This window comes from Felis catus, chromosome F2, assembly GCF_018350175.1.
Source record: "Felis catus isolate Fca126 chromosome F2, F.catus_Fca126_mat1.0, whole genome shotgun sequence".
NCBI lineage: Eukaryota > Metazoa > Chordata > Mammalia > Carnivora > Felidae > Felis > Felis catus.
The window spans coordinates 63,898,452-63,921,804 of record NC_058385.1 but is presented as its reverse complement, the minus strand read 5'-3'; the positions used below and the strand labels follow the sequence as shown (position 1 = coordinate 63,921,804).

The following is a 23,353-nucleotide window of genomic DNA, read 5'->3' as shown; positions in this document are numbered from 1 at the left end:
CAAACTTTACATTTTGACCAAACTAAGGTAAAAATAATATTTTACTCTTATTTGAATTTTCACTTCCCTTGAAACTACTGTCACAGAACATCTTTTCATAACATTTGTCCATTTGCATTTTATCTCAGTGCGACTCCCTATTTATATTCTTTACCTGTTATATATACTATAATGGGCTGAGTGTCTTCTTCTTTTTATTGTGCAGAAAATCTTCATATATTTGGATACCACACCTTTCACTGTTATGAGATGCAAATCTTTTTCCCCAGAGTGGCAGACTGTTGATTGGCTACCAAAGAATCTTTCCTGACTCCCTTCTCCATTTTATTTCTCCTACTGTAAGGGCTTAAGAAGATAGATTTGCTTGCCCAGCCCCCTTTCTGCACCCAAGAATGGGCACATTAAACACTTTGGGCCAATTTGATGAAGAGGCCACAGGCCTATCGAAAGGAAACTGGGGAGCTGGGACAAGCTTGGGTCCTTGATGAATTTGTTGAGCAGCCACATTTGCTTTGGGATCATCCACCTCTACAGCTGTTGCTGTGAGAACGATAAATGTCTCAATGTCCCAATGGTTTACACCACTGTGTCAGTCATATCGTATGTTCCTTGCAGCAAGCCCAATGCACCCCAATTAATATACCATTCTGGCACCACTCTTCTTGTCTGCGCATTTTCAATGATTGGTTTTTAACTACAGGTTTTGTTCCAGTGACTCATGGATATTCACACCAAAGGCACCACGTCTAAAAGCCTAGAACCTTTTTATATTTCTTTTCTTTTTTAAAAAAATTTTTTAATGTTTATTTATTTTTTGAGAGAGAGAGAGAGAGATAGAGCACAAGCAGGGGAGGGACAGAGAGAGAGGGAGACACAGAATCCGAAGCAGGCTCCAGGCTCTGACCTGTCAGCACAGAGCCTGACGTGGGGGTCGAACCCACAAACCATAAGATCATGACCTGAGCTGAAGTCTGGCGCTTAATCAACTGAGCCACCCTGGCGCCCCAAACCTTTTTATATTTCGAACTTACTTTGTACCTTATCCCTAACCTTCATCACTGAGCACATAAGAATTCAACATATTTTTTTGGATGTTAACTTCTATCCTTTTAATAAAAAAGGGTTATTAGTCTAGGCCAAGGAAATGTGGTTCTTTCACCCATGCCTTCTTGTAGCTCTCTTATAGCTTTCCTGGCACAAAACACCATTGTGGAAATTCTTGAATGAGAAAATAATCACAACTATGTTAAATCATTAGATGGGCTTATTGCACATTGTTTGGGATACTATCTCTTGAATAGTTTATAAGTTATATTATAAACTATAAAAGTATAGTTTATTATACTTTAAACATTCAAATATTTCAATAGTTTTTCTCCTAATTTACATCTTTCTCTCCAAGTCAGAACTCAACTCTTCCCTTTTGCTTCTCTGCTGCTTTTTTCTCATTACAAAGTTTGACTCTAAGTCATATGTAAATATTTTATAACTTGTTCCAGCAGTATCACAGATGAAAAAAATGTGAAAACCCTCCAGCTAAAAAAGCTTATTAATGCTGCTTAAAATAAAATAAACATTATTATAATTAAGAACTGAATGCATAAGCACTAGGAATGAAGAAGAAACAAACAAACAAACAAAAACAGAGAAGCAGACATGTGCACGGAGATCGCCCTGGGGGAGCATGGGGAAAATGGTTCAGGTTTGCTGCAAAGTTTGTATTTTAAAGCTCACACAAAGCACAGAAATGTGGACTAGGGCCAAAGATAAGTGGGGGCAGGGTGGAAAATTAAATGTTCTTTAAAGCTGAGGAACTTGTAAGGCTGCACTGTGAATCAGCTAGGAAAAAAACCCAAAAAACTAGCAGGTGGATGACAAAGATGTTGTTTCCAATTTAGCTATGGGAGGAGTAAGAAACATTTCTACTAAAGAATATTACACAGAAGCTGATTCTCATAAAATCTAGAGACAGAATTCATATTGCCTGTCAGGATCTAACAAAACTCCAATATACACCCCCACCCCCCAAAAAATTCACAAAATACATGTGAAAACAAGATAACATGAATAACATCAGCAGAAAAAAAAATGGCAGAATCAGAACCACATACAATGCAGATATTGAAATGATTAGATTAAAAAAATAAACTGTATTTAAAATACTGAAAGAAAAAAATAGTTTTGATGTGTTACAAAAGAAGAAATACTACAGAAATGCCCACAAGGTTTGAATAAAACATGAATAGACATTTTTCCAAAGAAGACATACAGATGGCTGAAAGACACATGAAAAGATGTTCAACATCACTCATCATCATGGAAATACAAATCAAAACCACAATAAGATACCACCTCACACCTGTCAGAATGGCTAAAATTAACAACTCAGAAAACAACAGATGTTGGCAGGGAGGCAGAGAAAGGGGAACCCTCTTACATTGTTAGTGGGAACACAAACTGGTGCAGCCATTCTGGAAAACAGTATGGAGGTTCCTCAAAAAGTTAAAAATAGAACTACTCTACAACCCAGCAATTGCACTACTAGATATTTACCCAAAGGATACAAAAATACAGATTCAAAGGAGTACATGCACCACAATGTTTATAACAGCATTATAAAAATAGCCAAACTATAGAAAGAGCCCAAGTGTCCATCAACTGATGAATAAAGATAATACACACACACACACACACACACACACACACACACACAAAATGGAATATTGCTCAGTCATGAAAAAATGAAATCTTGCCATTTGCAACAATGCTGATAGAGTTAGAGTGTATTATGCTAAGTGAAATAAGTGAGCCAGAAAAGAACAAATACTGTATGATTTCACTCAAATGTGGAATTTAGGAAACAAAACAGATGAACATATGGGACGAGGGGAAAAAGAGGGAAGCAAACCATAAGAGACTCTTAATAAAGAACAAACTGGGAATTGATGGAGGGAGGTGGGTGGGGGATGGGCTAAATTGGTGATGAGTGGTAAGGAAGGCACTTGTTGTGATGAGCACTGGGTGTTATATGTAAGTAATGAATCACTAAATTATACTCCTGAAACAAACAGACAACAACCAAAAAGAAATGCCCAGAAGTTTTGAAAAGGAACCAAACAGAACTTCTAGATATGCTAAATATTACCATCAAGATCAGAAATACAATGGATAGGTTAAATAGCATGTTACACATAGCTAAACACAGAGTACACCAGAAGGTAGATTTGAAGAAACTACACAGAATGAATCCTGGAAACACAAGGAGAAATAAGTAAAAAAGGTTAAGAGACATGACAGTAAAATGAGAAGTTACAATGTACTTCTAATTGAGTTTCAGAAAAACATAATAGAGATGACAGGAGAGAGGCAATCTTCAAAGAGATAACGACTAAGAAAACTCCAAATTTAATGAGAACACTGGTATTCAAGCCATGAAGTCATAAATTTTCCAAAATGGCAGAATAATAACACCGAAAACCCCACACCAAACATAACTGTGGTGAAACTTCAGATCACTAAAGACAAAGGGATCTTGAAACGAAGATCTTCCTGTTTATTAGTTTGGAAAGTTGTCTGACTGCTTTAATTGAGGTCAATATTTAAAATTCTAAGCAAGACAGGAGGCTTATTATTCTCTTATATTAACATCTGAGCTGATAATGGTTCAGTATAGTAGAGAAGCCTTACCGTGTAAGACAATGTGGAAGCTTTGTTGCTTTCCTTTTATTGCTCTGCTATGTTCCAGGACACTGCTTACCAAAGTGAACTCCCTACCACAAGTTCCCACAGTAGTCTGTTGAGAAAGGTAAGCATGGATAAGGAGGGCCCTTCATTTTCATTTAAGAACAATGTCTAGGGTGATTACATACACCTTTCCTCTAGCTACCAGCACTTAGTCATAAGGTCATACCTACTTGAATAGATGCTAGGAAATCAAGTCACTAGCTGAATGGCCATGTACTTAGCTAAAACTCAGGGAATTCTACTATGAAAAAGAAGCCATGGCAATGAATACGGGGTGGGGGGGTGCAATTAACAATCTCTGTAACAACCAGCAAAACTATCTTTTGATAATATGGGGAATAAAAACATTTTAAGATGAACAAAAAATGAAAATTTACTACCAATTGTCTCTCATTAAAGGAATACCCAAGGGGTGTCTTCCAGGAGAAATAAAAATGATACCAGAAGATATTGTAAGCCAAGAAATAGCAAATATGGAGCAAGTCTTACCACATGTTAATTTATAACAAATAATAATAAAATGTCTAATTTGTGATGTTAACAAAGTACTAAAATACCAGATAGCGACAGCACATAAATTATAAAAAGGATGATCCAAGAGAAAAAAATTCCAAGAATACTGTGTTTGTTGAAATAAGGTAGAAATTATGGTTCATTTTGGACTTTGTCACATTAAATATGTTTGTTAAAATCTCTTGGTTAACTACTGAAAAAACAGCTATAGAAGAATAATTTCTGAATTAGTGGAGGGGAGAAAAGAATGAGAATAATAACAAAAAGTCAAAAAGTAGATAAAACTTCAACAAACCAAGAAATCCACACATATATCATGTGGGACAAATAGCAAAAATTGCAGTGATAGATGGATATAGGAATATTTGCCCCAAGAGGTTAATGATCAAAAACAATAGAATGGACTAAACTCTAAAAAGAAAGATTGCAAAACCAGATTGAAAACAAAATCTAACCATATGCTATTTAAAGAGAACACATCTCAAACATAAAGACATGGAAAGGCTGAAACTAAGAGGCTGGAGAAAATACCTACCAGGAAAATAAGTCAAGCAAGAAATGTTGATATAGCAAGTTGTTCTCAGTTTTTTGCACACTGTAACACAAACTCAAGATATACAATGCAGAATTACAAACAAAATTTGACAGAAGGACACTGAAGTGGAAGACTTTAAACACTTATGTCACTAATTGAAAGATAAAAAAATAATGCAAAGGAGATTCTAACAGCACAATTTACAATTTGATTTACTGGGTATTTATATTTAGAATTCTGAACTCCGCAATTAGAACACGCACATTCTTCTAGAGCATGCATGGAACATCTGTAAAACCTGACCAAGGCCACAAGGCAATGTCAAAGAATCAACAAATGTCAAAAAATTGGTACTATATAGACTATCTCCCATGATAAGGTACAATAAAATTAATCCACCAAGAAAACAGTAAAAACTGCACATACAATTGGAAATTTAAAAAGGCACTTTTAAGTAAATCATGGCTAAAAGAGGAATAAAAAAAAGACATAAAGGATGATAGCTCACAGAAATCTTCAGTTTCACTACACTGTAATTAAAATGTACAGACAATAAAAAGTCCCATAAACAACAAGAAAGCCATAGACCGTGAAATGATATTTGCAAACCATTTCATTAATAAAGATTAGTGTCCAGAATACATAAAATCTCTTAGATACTAATGAGCAAAAACCTGCATGACAAAACCAAGAAAAAAGTTTATAAACAGGTATTTATATAGAAAGAAATCTGGGGCACCTGGGTGGTTCAGTCAGTTGAGCATCTAACTCTTGATTTCAACTCATGTCATGATCTCACAGTTCGTGGGATTGAGCCCCACGTCTGGCTCTGCACTGGGTATGGAGCCTCCTTGGGACTCTCCCTTTCTCTCGGCCCCTCCCCTGTTGGCCCCCCCCCTCACAAATAAATAAACAAACAAACAAACATTAAAAAAAAAAAAAGGAATCCAAATGGCTCAGACACAAATGAACAACTGCCCTATGTCACTAGCAGAGAGGGAAAGTCTTATTTCAAATAACAGCCACACAGGGTTTTACAGTCATCAGATAAGCAAAAGTTCTCATGTTTGGCAACAACAGACAGTGCTGGTGAGATGCTTAAAATCCAGAACTCTTCTAGATTTTGTGGGAAAAGATATTGGGACAACCATCCTGAAAGGCAATTAGCGGCTTCTTCATGAAGCTGAAGGTACACCATCCCTATTCTCCAACAAATCTGATTCTAAGTGTTATTGTAAGAGCACTCGACTTATGTTTGCAGAGACACACAAGGATGTTCAGTAGGCAAATACTCCACAGTAGTGGGTCAATAAACTGTAGTTTATATAATGGAACAATGTGCATTACCCTTGATAAAGTTCAAAGACATGCTTTTGGGTTAAGAAAAAAGCAAGCTACACAGTTGAAAATAAATCTGTGTTTCTAATTCCAAGATTAAACTAAAGATCACTCCTTATATTTAAGTTTTAAGTTTATGTGTTTATTTTGAGAGAGAGAGAGAGAGAGAGAGAGAGAATGAAAATGAGCGGGGGAGAGGCAAAGAGAGACAGGGGAAGAGGATCTGACAGCACAGAGCCCAATGCGGGGTTCGAACTCATGAACCTTGAGATCATGACCTGAGCTGAAGACAGACGCTTATCCAACTGAGCCACCCAGGCCCCTCATTTGACTTAAATTTTGTAATGCACAGAATACTTACATACACTTTTTCTCATGTATTCCTCATAACATCACAGAAGGGTGCTATTTGACATATGAGGAAATGGAGATTCGCTGTGGTTCAAAGATTTGCCTAGACTTTTCTTAAAAGTTTATTTATTTACTTTGAGGTGGGGGGGAAAGACAGCGAGAGAGAGAGGGAGAGAGAGAATCCAGACACCAGGCTTGAACACACAACCGTGAGATCATGACCTGAGCTGAAACCAAGAGTCAGACACTTAACCGACTGAGTCCCCCAGGTGCCCCAAGATTTGCCCAGTTTTATGATTTAAACTTAATGCTTTTACCATCACTCCACATTTGCTTCTTTGGGATAAAGAGTCTCCTGTTCCAAAAAAAGGGGGGGGGGACTTGGGTTCCACATCTGCACTTGAAAGAATGTTCTCTGTGCCAAAGGTAAAGGAGAAACTGCTGGGATATATTTCAGATACATTCAGTAGGTTCTCTTCCTTTTTGTTCAGTTCAGGAAATGTGGTGCACAGATGAAGGAAAACCATGGTGGTGGGGCCACACTGGAGTGAACCTTCACGCTGTGAGCCAGTGGTCGGTCTGCGTGATTTCCTGCACGCATCTTGGTGGGGCCGCCTCCTCTGACAGGCCAGCGTGCAAGGGCTGCTCGGGCATCAGAACATTCCTCCTGCAAGGTCTGGATTTCTTTATTTGCTTGGGATTCTTCTCCCTGCTTCCTTTGTCTTTCTGCCTTGATCCATTAGCTACTTCCTAGCCACAGACCAACTATATCATACTCACCTCAAGGAAACACTGATAACCCCAGTTTAGGCGATTAGACATAAAATGAGCACTTAAACACATTATATGGAAAAATTCATCATGGCAAATCTGAAGACCCACACAGTGCAATTACATACATTTTATGTTTTACAAAGATGTTTTCTGTGTCTCCCTCCTTCCTTCCTCCTCCTCCCCCCTCACCCTCACCCTGGCCAATCTCCTTCTCTCTCCTTTTGTTTTTCTTCTTTAAAAAATTTTTTTATATTTGAGAGAGAGACAGAGTGCAAGTGGAGGAGGGGTAGAGAGAGAGGGAGACACAGAATCTGAAGCAGGCTCCAGTCCATCTGAACTGTCAGCACAGAGCCCAACGTGGGGCTCAAACTCACAAACTGTGAGCTCGTGACTTGAGCCGAAGTCAGACATTTAACCGACTAAGCCACCCATGTGCCCCCCTCTTTCTCCTTTTTTGCAGGAAGTTCCCATCAGTGGTGGGGAACTTCATATTCAGATAGGGTAATTTTCCTGCTGAATTTTCCTCATGGATCAATTGTAATACAGAATGGGCAAAGGGAGGGTATGCAAATCTTAAAGTTACAAGTAGAGGGCCAATCTTTGAAACATTCACACTGAAAATGAACCACAGGAGTTTAAAGGGGAGATTTTGAAATACATAACCATTTGAAAGATAAGTATGCTATAGAGGTTAAAAAGGGGCATCTGTAGGAGTCATGGAGACCTGGATTTGAAGAAAAGATGTGTTCTTTAGGCAAGTTACTTAACATCTCTGTGCTTCAGTTTGCTCACAGAATTAAGTATATGTTTATTAGCACAGTGGCAAACACATATTAGACACACAATAGAAAATAGCTATAAATATTGCTAAAGAACATTTAAGTCTAAATTAGGCAAGACTTACTGGTGGGCCTGCTGGTCCCAGAGTCCCTGTATTGACTTCAGAACAGGAGCAGGAATGTGGTAGCTCCGGGCAGGTCTCCTCATCCCTCTGAGAGGAAAAAAAAAAAAAAAAAAACAAAAACAAACCATAACTGTTAACAAGACAATACAAATGGCTTTATGGATCAAGGAAAACACTTTGATTTAAGACACTTAAAAAAAACTTTTAAGTGAACATTGGTGTGGAAAGGCAAAGAATATTCTCTCCTGCTCACAAAATATTTTCCTTAAAGAAAAATGAATGAGTGTCTAGTGAGTCACTGATCATCACCCTTACCAAAGGATGTTGATAAAATGAGCTTGGAGGTGAAGAAAAATGAAATGCAGGTGAAGAAAGAAAGGCAGAAGTGGGTGCAGAAAAAATTCCTGGTTACTATTTCCTTCAGTTTGAGTAGGAGTACTCTATGAACTACAGGTCTTGAAAATTTTCTTTTTTCTATTTCAAAGGATATTTTTTCCTTTCAAAAGGATAAAAAAATGTGTTGGAATAGTCACTCGGAACTGCATCTACACTAAAACACACAAAACAAAGTAAAAACAGTACTTAAATGTATTGTCAATTCCCCACAGCAACTTTAATTACGACTCACATTCTGTGGTTGAAATTAGGAAACATCATAGCATCAATCTAAAGCTTTGGGACAGGGGCTCATTTTGCTTCTCTAGCATGGTTTTGTTGCCACATGACATTAAAGATACATTATGAACGTCCGGTTGAACATCTTTGGATGAGTTACCGGGGTATGAAGACAGAGTACCTGCTAACAGCTATCGAAAAATTTATGAATACCTCATTTGAAGCACCAGCCAAAAATGAAGTCTGCGCTGGGATAAGACACTACAGAACTTCATAGGGTTCACCAGTCCCATTGGATAGAGAGAAAATAAACATCATTATTTAAGACTGGGGAAAAATTAAGCTGAAACTGAATAGAACACAGATGATAATTAAGTGATCAAGTTGAAAATAATCTCAGTATCTAAAATGTTCACAACAGAAACCCAAAAAAGGTTGAGCAGGGGATCTATATATACTGTATATACTTTTCTCTAAATGTTGGACAATAGTCAAAGCTTTCAGCTCATTACAGGAAACCCCCCTGCTACCACATCCGGCCTGACATGTGGGCAGCTAGAGTGAAATACAAACTTAAGTATCCAGAAAGAGCCCCCTAACAAGGCTGATACAAGGCCTCTTGTGACCAGAGGCCATAATGGTTTTGCCACTGCTGCTGACTATACATACCCTCCTACTATGGAATTGGCCTATCTTCAGTGATAGAAAAGAAAAGAAAAGCTCTCATCAGGCCTGAGTCCTTCCTAGGAAAAGTGGTGACAGCATTTGGCTAGAGACAGCATAGGATTCTGAGTGTTTCTGCTTCTAATTTCCAATCCATCTGTGCTTAAGCGTGATATCACGGTGTCTCTGATTTAATTCTTCACCAGAGTTTACTTGGAAATTAATTTTGATGAATAACGAGCAAGTTAGAGTTAACCCTTTAATTTTTTTAAATGTTTATTTATTTTTGAAGAGAGAGACAGAGTGCAAGGAGGAGAGGAGCAGATAGAGAGGGAGACACAATCCAAAGCAGGTTCCAGGCTCTGTGCTGTCAGCCCAGAGCCGGACACGAGGCTCAAACCCATGAACTGCGAGATCACGACCTGAGCCAAAGTCCGATGCTCAACCAACTGAGCCACACAGGCGCCCCATCAGTTAACTCTTGAACAACATGTGTTTGAACTGCACTGGTCCACTTACCAAACCACTTGGATTGGTTTTTCAATAAATACAATGCAATGCTGTAAATATATTTTCTCTTCCTTGTGATTGTCTTAATAACATCTTTTCTCTAGCTTACTTTACTGTAAGAATATAGTATATAATGCATATAACATACAAAATATGTGTTAATCAACTGTTTCTGTTATCAGTAAGACTAGTAGTAGTTAAGTTTTGGGTAAGTCCAAGGTCATATGCAGACGTTTTCCTGAGTGGGGAGGAGAGCTGATGACTCCAACCCCCACACTGTTCAAGGCCAACTGTATTTCCTTCTCAAACATAGTCACCATGAATGTAATGCTTGCAACAGAGGATGTGATCTGGAGAAAGTAGTTAAAAAGGCAAATCTCTAGACTTCATGAAGGTTACTCCATGCACATTCTCCAAGTTTAATTATTAAGACATGACTATTACCCAACCACTACAGGGTCATCCATTTCGGCTTGCTGTCTTCAAGGATCCTAAAATATCAATCTGGTTTTATACATACAGGTATAACCCCATGAACCACACTTGCTATTAATAATGTGAAAAACATTTGATTTTCTAGTAGCATCGCGTAAGTCGAACAGATTATGACTACGATTTCAGAACTGTGTGTCAAGATTTTCTGAGGCACCTTAGCAAACTCACAGGGGCACGGTGAATGTTTTTAAAAACTCAAGAGAAATAGCAATATTCGGCACCCATAGGACTTCATATGAACAACTAGCCCAAGGTAGTTCACAGTCTTAACATTAGATACTGAAATACTCTTTTTGATGACGTCAGATACTTGCAAATCTGGGGTTTTGGCAGTTGCTATGATGGAAAGCAAGTACCATGGGAAACATCAATGTAAAAAAAGAAGTGAGGGTGGCGACACCCAATCAGATTCTAACATATGAAAAATCATGCACTCTTGATAGGCATGTGCATCCCATTAGTAAGTAATGTGGTTTTTTAAGAATAAAATGAAAATACCATTTTTTGCTTTCAATTCATGTGTTTGTTTTTTTTTTTTTTATGCAGCTACTGAGTTTAGAGCATCAATGTTTAAGATTTTTGGACCTAATTCCTTCATATAGAGATTTGTCAGGCATTTCCTTTGGCTTAGGGGTGCCATGAACAAAATGATTGCAACACTAAAGGTTTCGTGAACCAGGAAATTTGAGAACCTCTGGACTATGTGTACATTGCACGCCTGGATCTGGGCAGTCCCCATCATGTAAGTCAGTATATCCTGCTGATGTCAGACACGCCTCCTTCTCAATCTCTTCAGCTTTTCATTGTGATCATTACAATGAATTATCTTGTTATGAATGTTATGAAATCACATTTAACTTTCAGAGAAAATTAAATATAATTTTAGAACTTTTCAATAAAGAACAGGCCTACTAATAAAAGAAGAATTCTTACCAGGCCTGGAAGTTCACAGCATTTGTCTTTATTGGCCCATGATGTGGAACAAATAATATCAAACATCTGTAACTGGAACTGCAATTTAAAATGAAATTGTCATTTAATTAAAAATAGATACACTGTGTCTAGAATTATGATTTCATATTCTGCATCACATAATAGAACACTGATATGTTTGTAACGTAACATTACAGTAAATAAATAAGAAAGTCATTCCAAAATATAAAACTAATTTTGTTCCTCAAGCACACAGTGACTTAAGATTTCATGTATAATTAATCCATCAAAAATTCCCTTATTTATCACAACTTCACCTCTCATTTCTGCCCAAAGAAGCTTAGTACCTCAGTTAAAAGTCGGCCAGTACTGTCTTCATGGTTACAACCAGTGTCTCTGTAATCCTACAACATTCCACATGTTTCTTTCACAGCATATCACCCACCATACAGTATGATTATTTATATTAGGTCCTCCTTAGACTGTGAGCTGTTCAAGGAACAGAGAACCACTAATTCATCTTTGTGTCCCCATCATAATATGTGATATGTAGTAGGTATTCACAAAGCCTTGTCAAATGAATTCTGACTTCAATCACTTACGCATACATTCAACAGATTTTTCTTTAGTGTATAATGCAAACCAGATACTACATCAACCTTTAGAATATGAAAATGAACAAAATCAAAATCTTGCCCTGAAAGATCTTACTGGGAGTGACAGGTAGGCACAGGAATACTGTATACAACATTGTAAATGTCATGACAAATTCACAAATGGAATTGTGAGAATCCGTGCTAAGTCTATTTTTATGTAAGCCATTGATCATGCCATAAATATTTAGTCTCGTTCTACTCATGTATGTTGGTGAAACTCAGTGTTCATTTTGAAATATACAGAAATATCACTAAAACATTATTGAGGGCTAACATTAGCTTCATGACCTAATCATTTCTAATATATTTCTTCCCATATTATTTTCAAGTATTAGAAATGTCACCAATTACAGAGCTGGGAGAAGGGTGAAATCTTTTCATTTTACATCTACAACCTTCCTTGAGGGAGTGGTGTTTTCAGCAAGTTCTAGAAACTCTTTTGGTGCCTTATTTTCTCCCAAGAAATACTACCTGTCTCTGTCAGGGGTCCTCTGGATGAGAATGAGAATGCCCGAGAAGACAGTACTCCTGAAATAGGTCGTTAACAATGCATACAGCATCGCAGAAGAGCCTGCTCTGACAGTACAGAAAATAAAATCAGGCTTTCTTTTGTAATATGAAAGAATTGTGCTTTGCTGTAAATATCCTTTCCCAAGAGTTTTGCAAGATTAATAAAATAAAGCTTAAATATTGAAAGCACATTCATGAATCAAAGCATCACAGGGTTTTTGTTTGTTTGTTTCTATATACAACTGTTGAGTTGTTTGAAGAAATATGTGCATGGCTCACTGCTCATTTTTCTCCATATTAAAAAAAATTCCCAATGGGTAGGATATCTGAGTCTGTGGAGGGCAACCATACAGCAAAATAATGATCATTTAAAAATTAGGCTTTTCAAATTATGGGAAGAGCCTAAATGTCCATCAACTGATGAATGGATAAAGAAATTATGGTTCATATACACAATGGAATACTACTTGGCAATGAGAAAGAATGAAATATGGCCTTTTGTAGCAATGCGGATGGAACTGGAGAGTGTTATGCTAAGTGAAATAAGTCATACAGAGAAAGACAGATACCATATGTTTTCACTCTTATGTGGTTCCTGAGAAACTTAACAGAAGACCATGGGGAAGGGGACGGAAAAAAAACAGTTAAGAGAGGGAGGGAGCCAAACCAGAAGAGACTCTTAAAAACTGAGAATAAACTGAGGGTTGATGGGGGTTGGGAGGGAAGGGATGGTGGGTGATGGACATTGAGGAGGGCACCTGTTGGGATGAGCACTGGGTGTTGTATGGAAACCAATTTGACAATAAATTTCACGTTTAAAAAAAATTAGGCTTTTAAGATTTTCAAACCAAGAAAAAATAGGTTTTTAAAACTAAAACATCTTTAAGGAACATGGATGCTGATTTTTATGATTAATAGCAACAAAGAGATTTCAAGGACCATAGACATTAGGAGGCTATGGAGCTAAACTGCTTGGGTGTAGTCCTTGAATCACTCACCAAGTCATTTTGAATGATGATGTAATGTGTTCAAGTCTCAAGTTCCCTCATCTGTAAAGTTAATGTAATAATAGTAGCTCTTTAATTATAGCTATACATTAGTGTAATAATAATAATAGCTATAACAATAAAGTGAGTTCCCACCAGCAGTGCAGCTACTTTGGAAAATGATATGGAGGTTCCTCAAAAATTAAAAATAGAGCTACCTTATGACTCAGCAATTGCACTGCTAGGTATTTATTCAAAGAATACAAAAATTCTCATTTGAAGGGGCACATGCACCCCATTGTTTATAGCAGTACTATCAACAATAGCCAAATTATGGAAAGAGCCCAAATTTCCATTGACTAATGAATGGATAAAGTAGATGTGGTGTATACTAAACAATGGAATATTACTCGGTGATCAAAAAGAATGAAATCTTGCCATTTGCAACAACGTGGATGGATCTAGAGTGTATTCTGCTAAGCAAAATAAGTCATAGAAAGACAAATATCCTAGGATTTCACTCATAAGTGAAATTTAAGAAACAAAACAGATGAACATAAGGGAAGGGAAGCAAAAATAATATAAAACAGAGAGGGAGATAAACCATAAGAGACTCTTAAAGACAGAGAACAAACTGGGGTTGCTGGAGGGGTGGTGGGTGGGGGGATTGGCTAAATGGATGATAGGTATTGAAGAGGGCACTTGTTGGGATGAGCACTGGGTGTTATATGTAAGTGATGAATTACTAAATTCTATTCTTGAAATCATTACACTGTATGTTCACTAACTTAGATTTAAATAAAATTGAAAAAAAACAATAACATGAGTTAATGTAGTGAAATATTTATAACAGTGCCTAGAATACAGTCATTATAAATAATACATATTATTTTAATGAAGCATGTACAGCCCTTTCATAACTGAATTATTTAAGGTTTAGGAGTCTATCATACAAAGGCCAAAAGAATGGAATCAAAATGAAAGTGGTATTATCAAGGACAGAAATATAACAGTAGTCTGTTTCCACATTAATCATATCTGTTTAACACTTTGATTGAGAAAAATCTAAGCAAATAATGACAATAGCAGTGGACATTTGCTGAAAACCTACTATGTGCCAGGCACTATCCTAAGGAATTTGCATGTATCTTTTTTTTTTATTTAAAATTTTTTTTAACGTTTATTTATTTTTGAGACACAGAGAGACAGAGCACGAACAGAGGAGGGGCAGAGAGAGAGGGAGACACAGAATCAGAAGCAGGCTCCAGGCTCTGAGCCATCAGCCCAGAGCCCGACGCGGGGCTCGAACTCACGGACCGCAAGATCGTGACCTGGGCTGAAGTCGGACGTCTAACCGACTGAGCCACCCAGGCGCCCCTGCATGTATCTTTTAATCCTCAGCTCACCACTGTGAGGTATAATAGCAATGCCAACCCCATTCTGCTGATCAGGATGTGGGAAGAAAGAGCCTAAGAAACGTAAGCACGAGCTGAAAGCAGAGTTCTGGTTGGGATTTGAACAGCACATTTCATTTTCTTGTGCTTCATTTTGCAGTGAAAGGATCTTTGGTCTCATGTTTAAAATGCAGACACCCCAGCCTAACTTTACAATGCTATTTGTCTGGGGCATTTATTAAATGGACCCCATTATGACAGTATTAGATTCAGTTCAGTCTGTTAGTCATTCATCCATTAAGAAATTCCCCATTTCTGAATAGAGCCCACAGTGTAAAAGCTTTTTAGTGAATGGAAAGATGTAAGTAAAAGAAAGAAGGGTCACGAACCCCAGTAAGGACCAGGCTTTCTTGATGTTTTTCAAATAAACATTCACTACCTAATCACCTTTAACAGGATGATGTCTACAAACAAAGCTTTGGCTAACCTTCTGTCTCATTGAGCTATTGGGATCCTTAGGAGTTTATTTTATTTATTCAAGGGGTTGAATGCCTACTAAGTGCTGAATGAAGCCAATACTATCATTTGTGGAATGCTGTGGGCTGTCTTTTCTTTTTCAAGTTTGATGAAGTCAGCAGCCTTTTTTTTTGTGAGTACAACAAATTTATTCATAATTGTTTTGTATTTGTAATTGCTTGGATTCCTCAGCCTTTATTTAGGGACTTCTTTTCCAAGGCACATTTCTGAAGATTGATTAAAAAAAAACCCTCTGAATTTTATTCCAAAAGCAATGACACACATATTTGTAGAAATTGTGTAGGAAACAGTACAGACATAGTATGTCAAAAGATCTTATATATGAGTGCCTGAAAATACAAGACAATGTGGTTCAAAATCAATCATACTTTAAGCAACTAACGCATAAGCTCCTACTTTCATTTGTTATAATACCTTCCAGGGGAACGCTTAGTCAATTACAAATGCTCTTTTTTCATTGTTGGACATTTTGGTCTGGGTGTAACACAAAAGGCAAGTCATTTGGGGTCAAAAGTTAACACGAAAATGAGAATAAAATATTTCTCATCGGTTGAGTCATTGTGATGTGAATGGGAATGAAAATGTAGCCTGGCTCAACTTTCCACTGATAACCAGATTTTATCCTCTGATTTTTCTCCAGCATTGCATAACTAAGCTTATAACTTGAAGTCAAGCTGTACCTGAAATTATACAAATACTTAGAGAGATTTACACTGCACAGGAATACTAGGGAAAGAACAACTGAGGACCTCAGTCATCTTCTGCTTTAAGCTGGTGTTTAACTTTTACAGACTCCATCTCAAAGCTAAGATTTATTAAGCACTGACCCCTTCTCAGCTATTGAGCATGGTTGTCTTACTTGGTCTCAGTCAATTTATTGAATTTAAGGGAAACCATAATGGCACTAATTAAATGAGGAGATGAAATTAACAGCTGTTGTACCTATTGGTTGTAATTTAAATGTTTAGGTGTAGGCATCCCTTCGGGAGGACATCTTGACTGCATTTACTTTCAGGGTCAGAATTTAAAAAATGATGAGTCTTTGAATATGTTGGTGAACAGACAGGGCATAGGCACAGACCAGACTCCCTCCTATGCTTTAAATTCTATAAGAATCAGTCTGACCCAGTGGTAGAGAGCTTACCAAGTCAGGCAGGTAATCTTGGGCAAGTCACATACAGTCTCATATCTTGCTTTCCTCACTTTTTGAAAGGGGATCCCTCTCTAACTTCTTGAAGTCTCAGTTTCTGAATCTATAAAGTGGGGATAATATAAGGATCTCTTCCTACAGTTATTGGAGGATTAAACAAGATAATCTCAGAAAAGCACACACTTCCTGGTCCATAGTAGGCATGCAATAAATATGAGCTACTATTATTTTAAGGATTAAAATACATAATTCATATGAAAACATGATCATTTTCTTGTAATTTAAAAACACTTGTTTCGGGGTGCCTGGATGGCTCAGTTAGTTAAGCGTCCATCTTTGGCTCAGGTCATGATCTCACAGTGAGTTCAAGTCCTGCACCAGGCTCTGTGCTGACAGCTCAGAGCCTGGAGCCTGCTTCGGATTCTGTGTCTCCCTCTCTGTCTGCCCCTCCCCCACTCACACTCGGTCTCTCTCTCTCTCTCTCTCTTTCAAAAATAAATACACATTAAAAAAATTAAAACACTTGTTTCTATACCATCATTGACTAGTCTACTGTTGATTCCCACATAAAAGCTTTAACTCTGTAAATTATGTTATAAAAAAACTCCATAACATAACTTGTACTCGTGTTTATTTATATAGCAGAGGACTAAAGAAATGTCAATTGGATAGTTATATGTGTTAGATTTGGAAAGGGGGCAAGAAAGGCACAAAGAACATGATCACATGCCAGGAAGCTGAAAATATTTCTAGGATCATCTGGCAGCATTATAATTTTATCAGGTATCAAAAAAGAAGAAACTTCTTAGGAGAGAGAACAGAAAGGAGAAGCACAGTTGTTAGGTTTCTTCCCACATGTGTTTTGACAGCTTAGTTAAGCCAGCTTCTCAGCTTAGTCCCACTAGGAACTATAAAATCTCACATTACTGAACACAAGCTGTTTTTATTACGAATGTGAGCAATTGTAATACAGTAGTTACTGTATCCCTAAATCCACTCATCTTCCATTCAACTTTGGTTTAAGAAGAATCTATTTTCTTTAAAGACTGAATATTATAGTTTTCCCATCATCTGGCATTTTTTGAATCACTGCGGAATTTGCTAGCGAATGCTGGCCTATAAACTACTCATCTCTCTTATATGACAATTACTCCACCTGGAATAATCCAATACTTGCACATTACATGTTCCCTTTTGCTGAGTACTGGGGTACAGATATCTATCAAAATTATGTTACTAATTTGTGACTTCTAAGTTGAAAGCTGCAGACTGAAACCTCTTTTTGCTTTGCACTGAAACAATGAAATAATCACCCAAAAGAACAAGTGAGTTTCCAATCACATTCTTGAGATCTAATCTAATATTATCCATTTCAACATAATCAAATTCTTTAATAAGTGGGCACACTGAAAATCTATTTAGTGATCCTTTGTAGACTTCCAGATTCTAACAAAAGCCACAACTTTTTCCTTGGGAGCCTTACAAAGAACTCTTTAATTATTGACTTCTATAAATTCCCCTTTGTCTGCTACTGGCTGGAAGTTACCACAGAGGGTGCTCTGTTTAATTGCTTTTCTTTCGTGCCCAAAAGTAAAGATTTATTGCCCGTAGATTTAAAACCTACAGGCATGTTTGCTTTCAGAAATAAATTCTTTGATATATAATTGGTCATATACTTGGAGTACAATTATTACAGAGAGCTTAATTTGAAATGTAATTATTGTAATTATAATTATAAAACTGTAATTGTAAAATACAAATTAGAAGAAGGTAGGATATATATATAACTGGACTACCGTCGATGCCACATATGGAATACAATATATACGAAACAACATTTTAAGAAAAGACACGATACAATTCAAATAGATGACATTCTACTTAATGTCTATCAAGTATGTCTTGAGAGCTTACTCCTTTGATCCGAATTTATTAGATACTGTGATGTGGGGTAGAAGGTGGTAGTTGTAAATGAAGACCATGGCATGGTATCTCTTTTAAGGGATTTATACTCTGGCTAGAGGGGCAAAATGTAGATAAATAGAAGTGCAAGAACATAATAGATGGCTACAAATAATTGAGTGTTAAGCACTAGAGGTTTAGAAAAGGTAAGGTGGAGGAGGTAATATTGACATTAATAATAACTACCGCTCTTCATTGAATGGCACTATGTGTCAGGGATTTTATATGCATTATTTCTAAAATGAAAAAAAAATAATAATACTAAGTGACTTGGGTCCAGAATCTCAAACAGCTAGCATTGTTTCTCTTTCTTAAATTGCAGTCTATTCGTTCACCCATCCAAGCATCTATCTATAGACATCCATTTATCCCCACAAGATATCCTTAGTTTGCTAATTATGGAGTCTTATAAATTCTGGAGTGTGCTATCAAAAGGTATCTTCTATGAAGCAGAAGATGGTGTGTTTCTTAATCAGTATGAAATACAAAACATTAAGAGTTGATAATTCCTCAATATAATGTAAACGTTCTTGTTTTTATGGTAAAAAACACCTGTATTTAGATTTAGCCAGCTGGACTCAGTTTAGATGTTCCCAATTTTGTTGGCAACATTGAAAGCATTATAATCAGGAGTCATTCAAACATATGCTTTCTTCTCTCCATTGGACCTGATCAGGGTGTCGACTTTGGCCAAGACAATGCCATATAGCTTCTTCAGTCTGTTTGATCTGGTGCTTGTTGGCCTTGATGTCCACAATGAACACAAGTGTGTTGTTGACTTTTATTTTCTTGATAGCTGACTTGGTGGTCAGGGGGAACTTGAGGATGGCATATTGGTCAAGCCTGTTTCTCCTGGGGGCACTCTTTTGAGGATATTTGGGCTGCCTTTGGAGACACAATGTCTTGGACCCTCAGAAGTTTAGGAAGTGTGTGTGTATGTGTGTGGATGTGTTTGTGGATGCCTTTCAGCACTGCTTTCTTGCCCCTCAAAGCCTTTGTTTTGACTTCGGCTTTGGGAGGAGCACAGGGCTTCCTTCTTCACTTTAGGCACTATCCTTGCAAAAGGTTATAATGTAAATATACTTTTTAAAAATTTATTTACTTAAATTCAAGTTAGTTAACATACAGTGTAGTAATGGTTTCAAGAGTAGAACCCAGTGATTCATCACTTACATATGACACCCAGTGCTCATCCCAACAAGTGCCCTCCTTACTGCCCATCAATATGGAGGTTCCTCAAAAAATTAAAAATAGAATTACCCTATGAACCAACAACTGCACTAATGTAAGCATTCTTAAAAGTCCCTTACCATAACCGAAAATAAGAGAGCCTTCCATAGCTTTCATAGTCTCTCTTTCTGAACATCTAATCCATGCTTCTCCAAAGGAAAGTAGAAACAAAAGTATTTTTAAAGATACACCAACACTAATTGTTAAGCTAATCAGCACACATCTCTCAAGGTCTGAAAGCATTAAGGTTTCCCTATATACACAAAGATTTCCCTTGTATTGTTACAAAGAGAAATGCCACTATATAGCGAAGTGTCCGGGAGGAAATCACTTGACCACTCTGAAACTGTTTTGAACAGAACTGCTTTGAAGGGTGGGGACACCTGCTCCTCCATGTCCTCTCTCCCCTTCAATTAGCATGAGACTGTTTTAATCTTATTTATTTATTTGACATACTAGAAGATTTCATTTGTATAAAGTGATCTTCAGCTTAGAAAGACTTTGAAAACCATCAAGGCATTCTCCAGTTCCATATTGCTGGCTAGTTCTACAAATCTAGAAAGCGGAAGACAATAATAGTGACTCATAATTAACTTGATTATTCTGTTACATAGAAATGTTCATTAAAATAGTTGGAATTGCTTCCAAGAATAAAATGCCTTCTAGGCTAATTGGTTCTAATTACAGAATGACTCAAATGAGAGAATGTCGCTAATTGGCTGTGAACACAAGGTGTAAAAACAAAAGCTTATGTACACTATTCTTTTTTGTGGGTAGTGAAAGAAAGGAATGTGATTTCTTTGCCAATTGGAAGTCTCCTAGTCTTAAATTCTATGCTATATGATGAAAATATATTGTCTTAAAATGATTTGTTACTTAAATAACTTAATGATTAAAGGGTAAACTTCACATTACCAATAATAAAAATCTCATTTAAAAATGTCCAAATCTAACCCAAATGAGAAATTTACAAAAATCTCCTGTGTATGATAGTCATATATTTTGTACAAATTTATATTTGCTTATTTAGAGGTCTGATTTACAGTTTCGATTCTCATTAACAAACCATTTATGCCATAAACCATTTGATGAATATTTTACCATATGCATTTTAAAATGCCTTTAGAAAACACACTAGTCTAATTCCTGGAACATTATCCTTATTACAGTATAGCTGAGGTTTACTGCCAAGAACTTTGAATGTATATTTTCATTCATTTAAAGAGGCTGTTATCTATTTACCCATCCATCCATCCATCCATCCATCCATCCATCCATCCATTCTCTTCCCAAATTTCCCCCCTGGAAAACCCTTGTTTTCCCCCTATAACAGCACAGCTTCACTTGTTTATCCACTTACTGGTGCAGAATTTCCATTTGGTCCCCTTGATCTGACCATTCTTCCCAGGACTTCAACACCATCCAACGTGATATTAGCTGAGGCATTTATTGCCTTCTCAGCCACGTGCTTGCAGTCAATAACCACTTGGACCAAAGTCTTGCTGACAACAATGTGTATCTGGGTAAAAGTAAAGATGTTTCAGGAGGTAAGAGGCAGGAAGAAATATCAACCAAACTTACATAACTGCATGATTCATCACTAAAAAGTAGGAAAGGGAAGGGAAGGAATTCTGGCACTATGCATTTTGCTACAAGAGAAAGGTTCTACTTTTACTACCACCATGAGTGTCCCACATTCAGGTAGCACTTCTATCTTTAATTAACATTTTCTTTCAAAATGACTTCAAAAGCGTTCCCAATCTAGTGTTTCTTTAAAGCAGCAATATCCTGGGGTGCCTGGGAGCCTGCTTCAGATTCTGTGTCTCCCTCTCTGTCTGCCTTTCCCCACTCATGCTCTGCTTCTCTCTCTCTCTCTCTCTCTCTCCCTCAGAAATAAAATAAACATTAAAAAATTTTAAAAACATGTTTAAAGCAGCAATATCCTGAAATGACAGGATGGGTGCACTAGTCATACCTTTTCTGAATGCACGTGGAAATGAACATGAAAATATTAAAATAAAAAATGCTGATTTACCAGCAAAAGTTATCTATGGTACCTTCCAGTTGTTCGCAAACCTCATTTTCATAATACTTATTTAATTTAAGATGAAGAGAGGAGATCTAGAATCTAAAGAGGAAGGAGGAATTCTTTCTGGTGACTCCAGGACCAAAAGAAATAAAGCCTTTTAGCTTAATGTGTGGCACAATTTTCTCAAAGTGAAATTTCTAGAATTTTCAGGTCTATAGTAATATATTCAGGAGTGAATACATTCTTTGTAAGGATTTGTAAAAATGTGTGTCATCTTTTTTTATTCTTGAGAGAGAGAGAGAGAGAGAGAGAGCAAGCAGGGGAGGAACAGAGAGAGGGGGAGACACAGAATCCAAAGCAGCAGTCTCAGGAACCCCCGGCCATGTGGTTTTTAATACTCACGGATCTCACATGCTTTCATCTCCCTTATAATTTTTCTTGACCGCTTTGCAATAGACTCTGCTTAACCAAGAACGAATCATACCAAGAGGAATGTGGTGAGTAAATGACAATAAATCCAAAGAGATGCTAATGGAACTATTTTGAATCATGAACTAATAAATCTCTACCTGCATCTCATGTTTTTAAGATACTTTACTTCTGGTTGTACAGTTCTTTTAAACATAAACAGTTTTTTGTGTGCAACTTTTTTTGTGTCAAGACGATTAAGAACGTTGGTATGCAGTTGTTCTTATGCAGCTATGGTAGTTGAAACTCCAAAAAGTAGCAAAGTTGTGTCAGTTAGGACTTGACTGTGATCTAGGTCAGGAGACAGAAGCCAAGAGGAAGACTGCTTGCAACATCCCTTCCTTCGCTGAACACACAAGAAGGAGGGTCAAGAGGCAAGGCTTTTTGCAGCACCACCTCTAAATGCTGCTCTCCCTGTGGTCTTGGCAGACTGCATTCCTTCACAGCCCAGAGATCAGTGGGGTCATTTGCTAAGCACAAAGGACACAGTAAATGTGGGATCTACTCTTGCAACCTCAAAACTAAGTGTTTCAGAGATACGAAGTGGTAAGGGGCAGAGTTCTATCACAAATACCAGGTAGAAATGAGAACTACAGTCAGTCAGGTTTTACAAAATTCTTCCTCACAATAACTTTTATAATGGTAGTGAGGGGTTATCTGTGTATGTGTAAAAATATCAGTACAAACTATCTTCATGTTTTAACATGATTTAGCTGACTGGGCTTTCATCTACACTGGTGGCTGGGTAGACCAGCAATCCTCTCCACATCACACATCATGTAGCGAATTAACAACTGTCCTCCTAGTAATACAGTACCCTGTAATTGTTCCTCCAAGTGTGAGCCTGGACCACTTTTTGGGTACCTGATAAAAATGCACAGCTTGGGGTCGCATCTTAGAACTACCAAACCAGAATAAGCCCACAGATAATTCTTACTCCAATGAAAATATGAGATCTAAAGCTCCGTGGGATTTTTTTTTTTTTTTTTACACTTCTCTGCTGCTTGGTCCACAACAAATAGAATAAAGAATATACGTCTCTGTTGCTTTGCACAC

General features: G+C 37.2%; 1 protein-coding gene across 5 annotated transcripts in view; it reads right to left on the bottom strand.

Moving 5' to 3' along the window:
* The window catches only part of COL14A1 (collagen type XIV alpha 1 chain), a 216,241-nt gene that overhangs the window by 58,823 nt on the left and 134,065 nt on the right, over window positions 1-23,353 (bottom strand). For all 5 annotated transcript variants that reach the window (XM_006943361.4, XM_006943363.5, XM_006943360.4 and 2 more), the window contains exons 34-36: window positions 21,161-21,319; window positions 11,376-11,453; window positions 8,160-8,246 (exon numbers count right to left, since the gene is read on the bottom strand). In XM_006943361.4, the coding sequence (XP_006943423.2) occupies window positions 8,160-8,246; window positions 11,376-11,453; window positions 21,161-21,319 (324 nt within the window). The remainder of the gene's footprint in view (window positions 1-8,159; window positions 8,247-11,375; window positions 11,454-21,160; window positions 21,320-23,353) is intronic.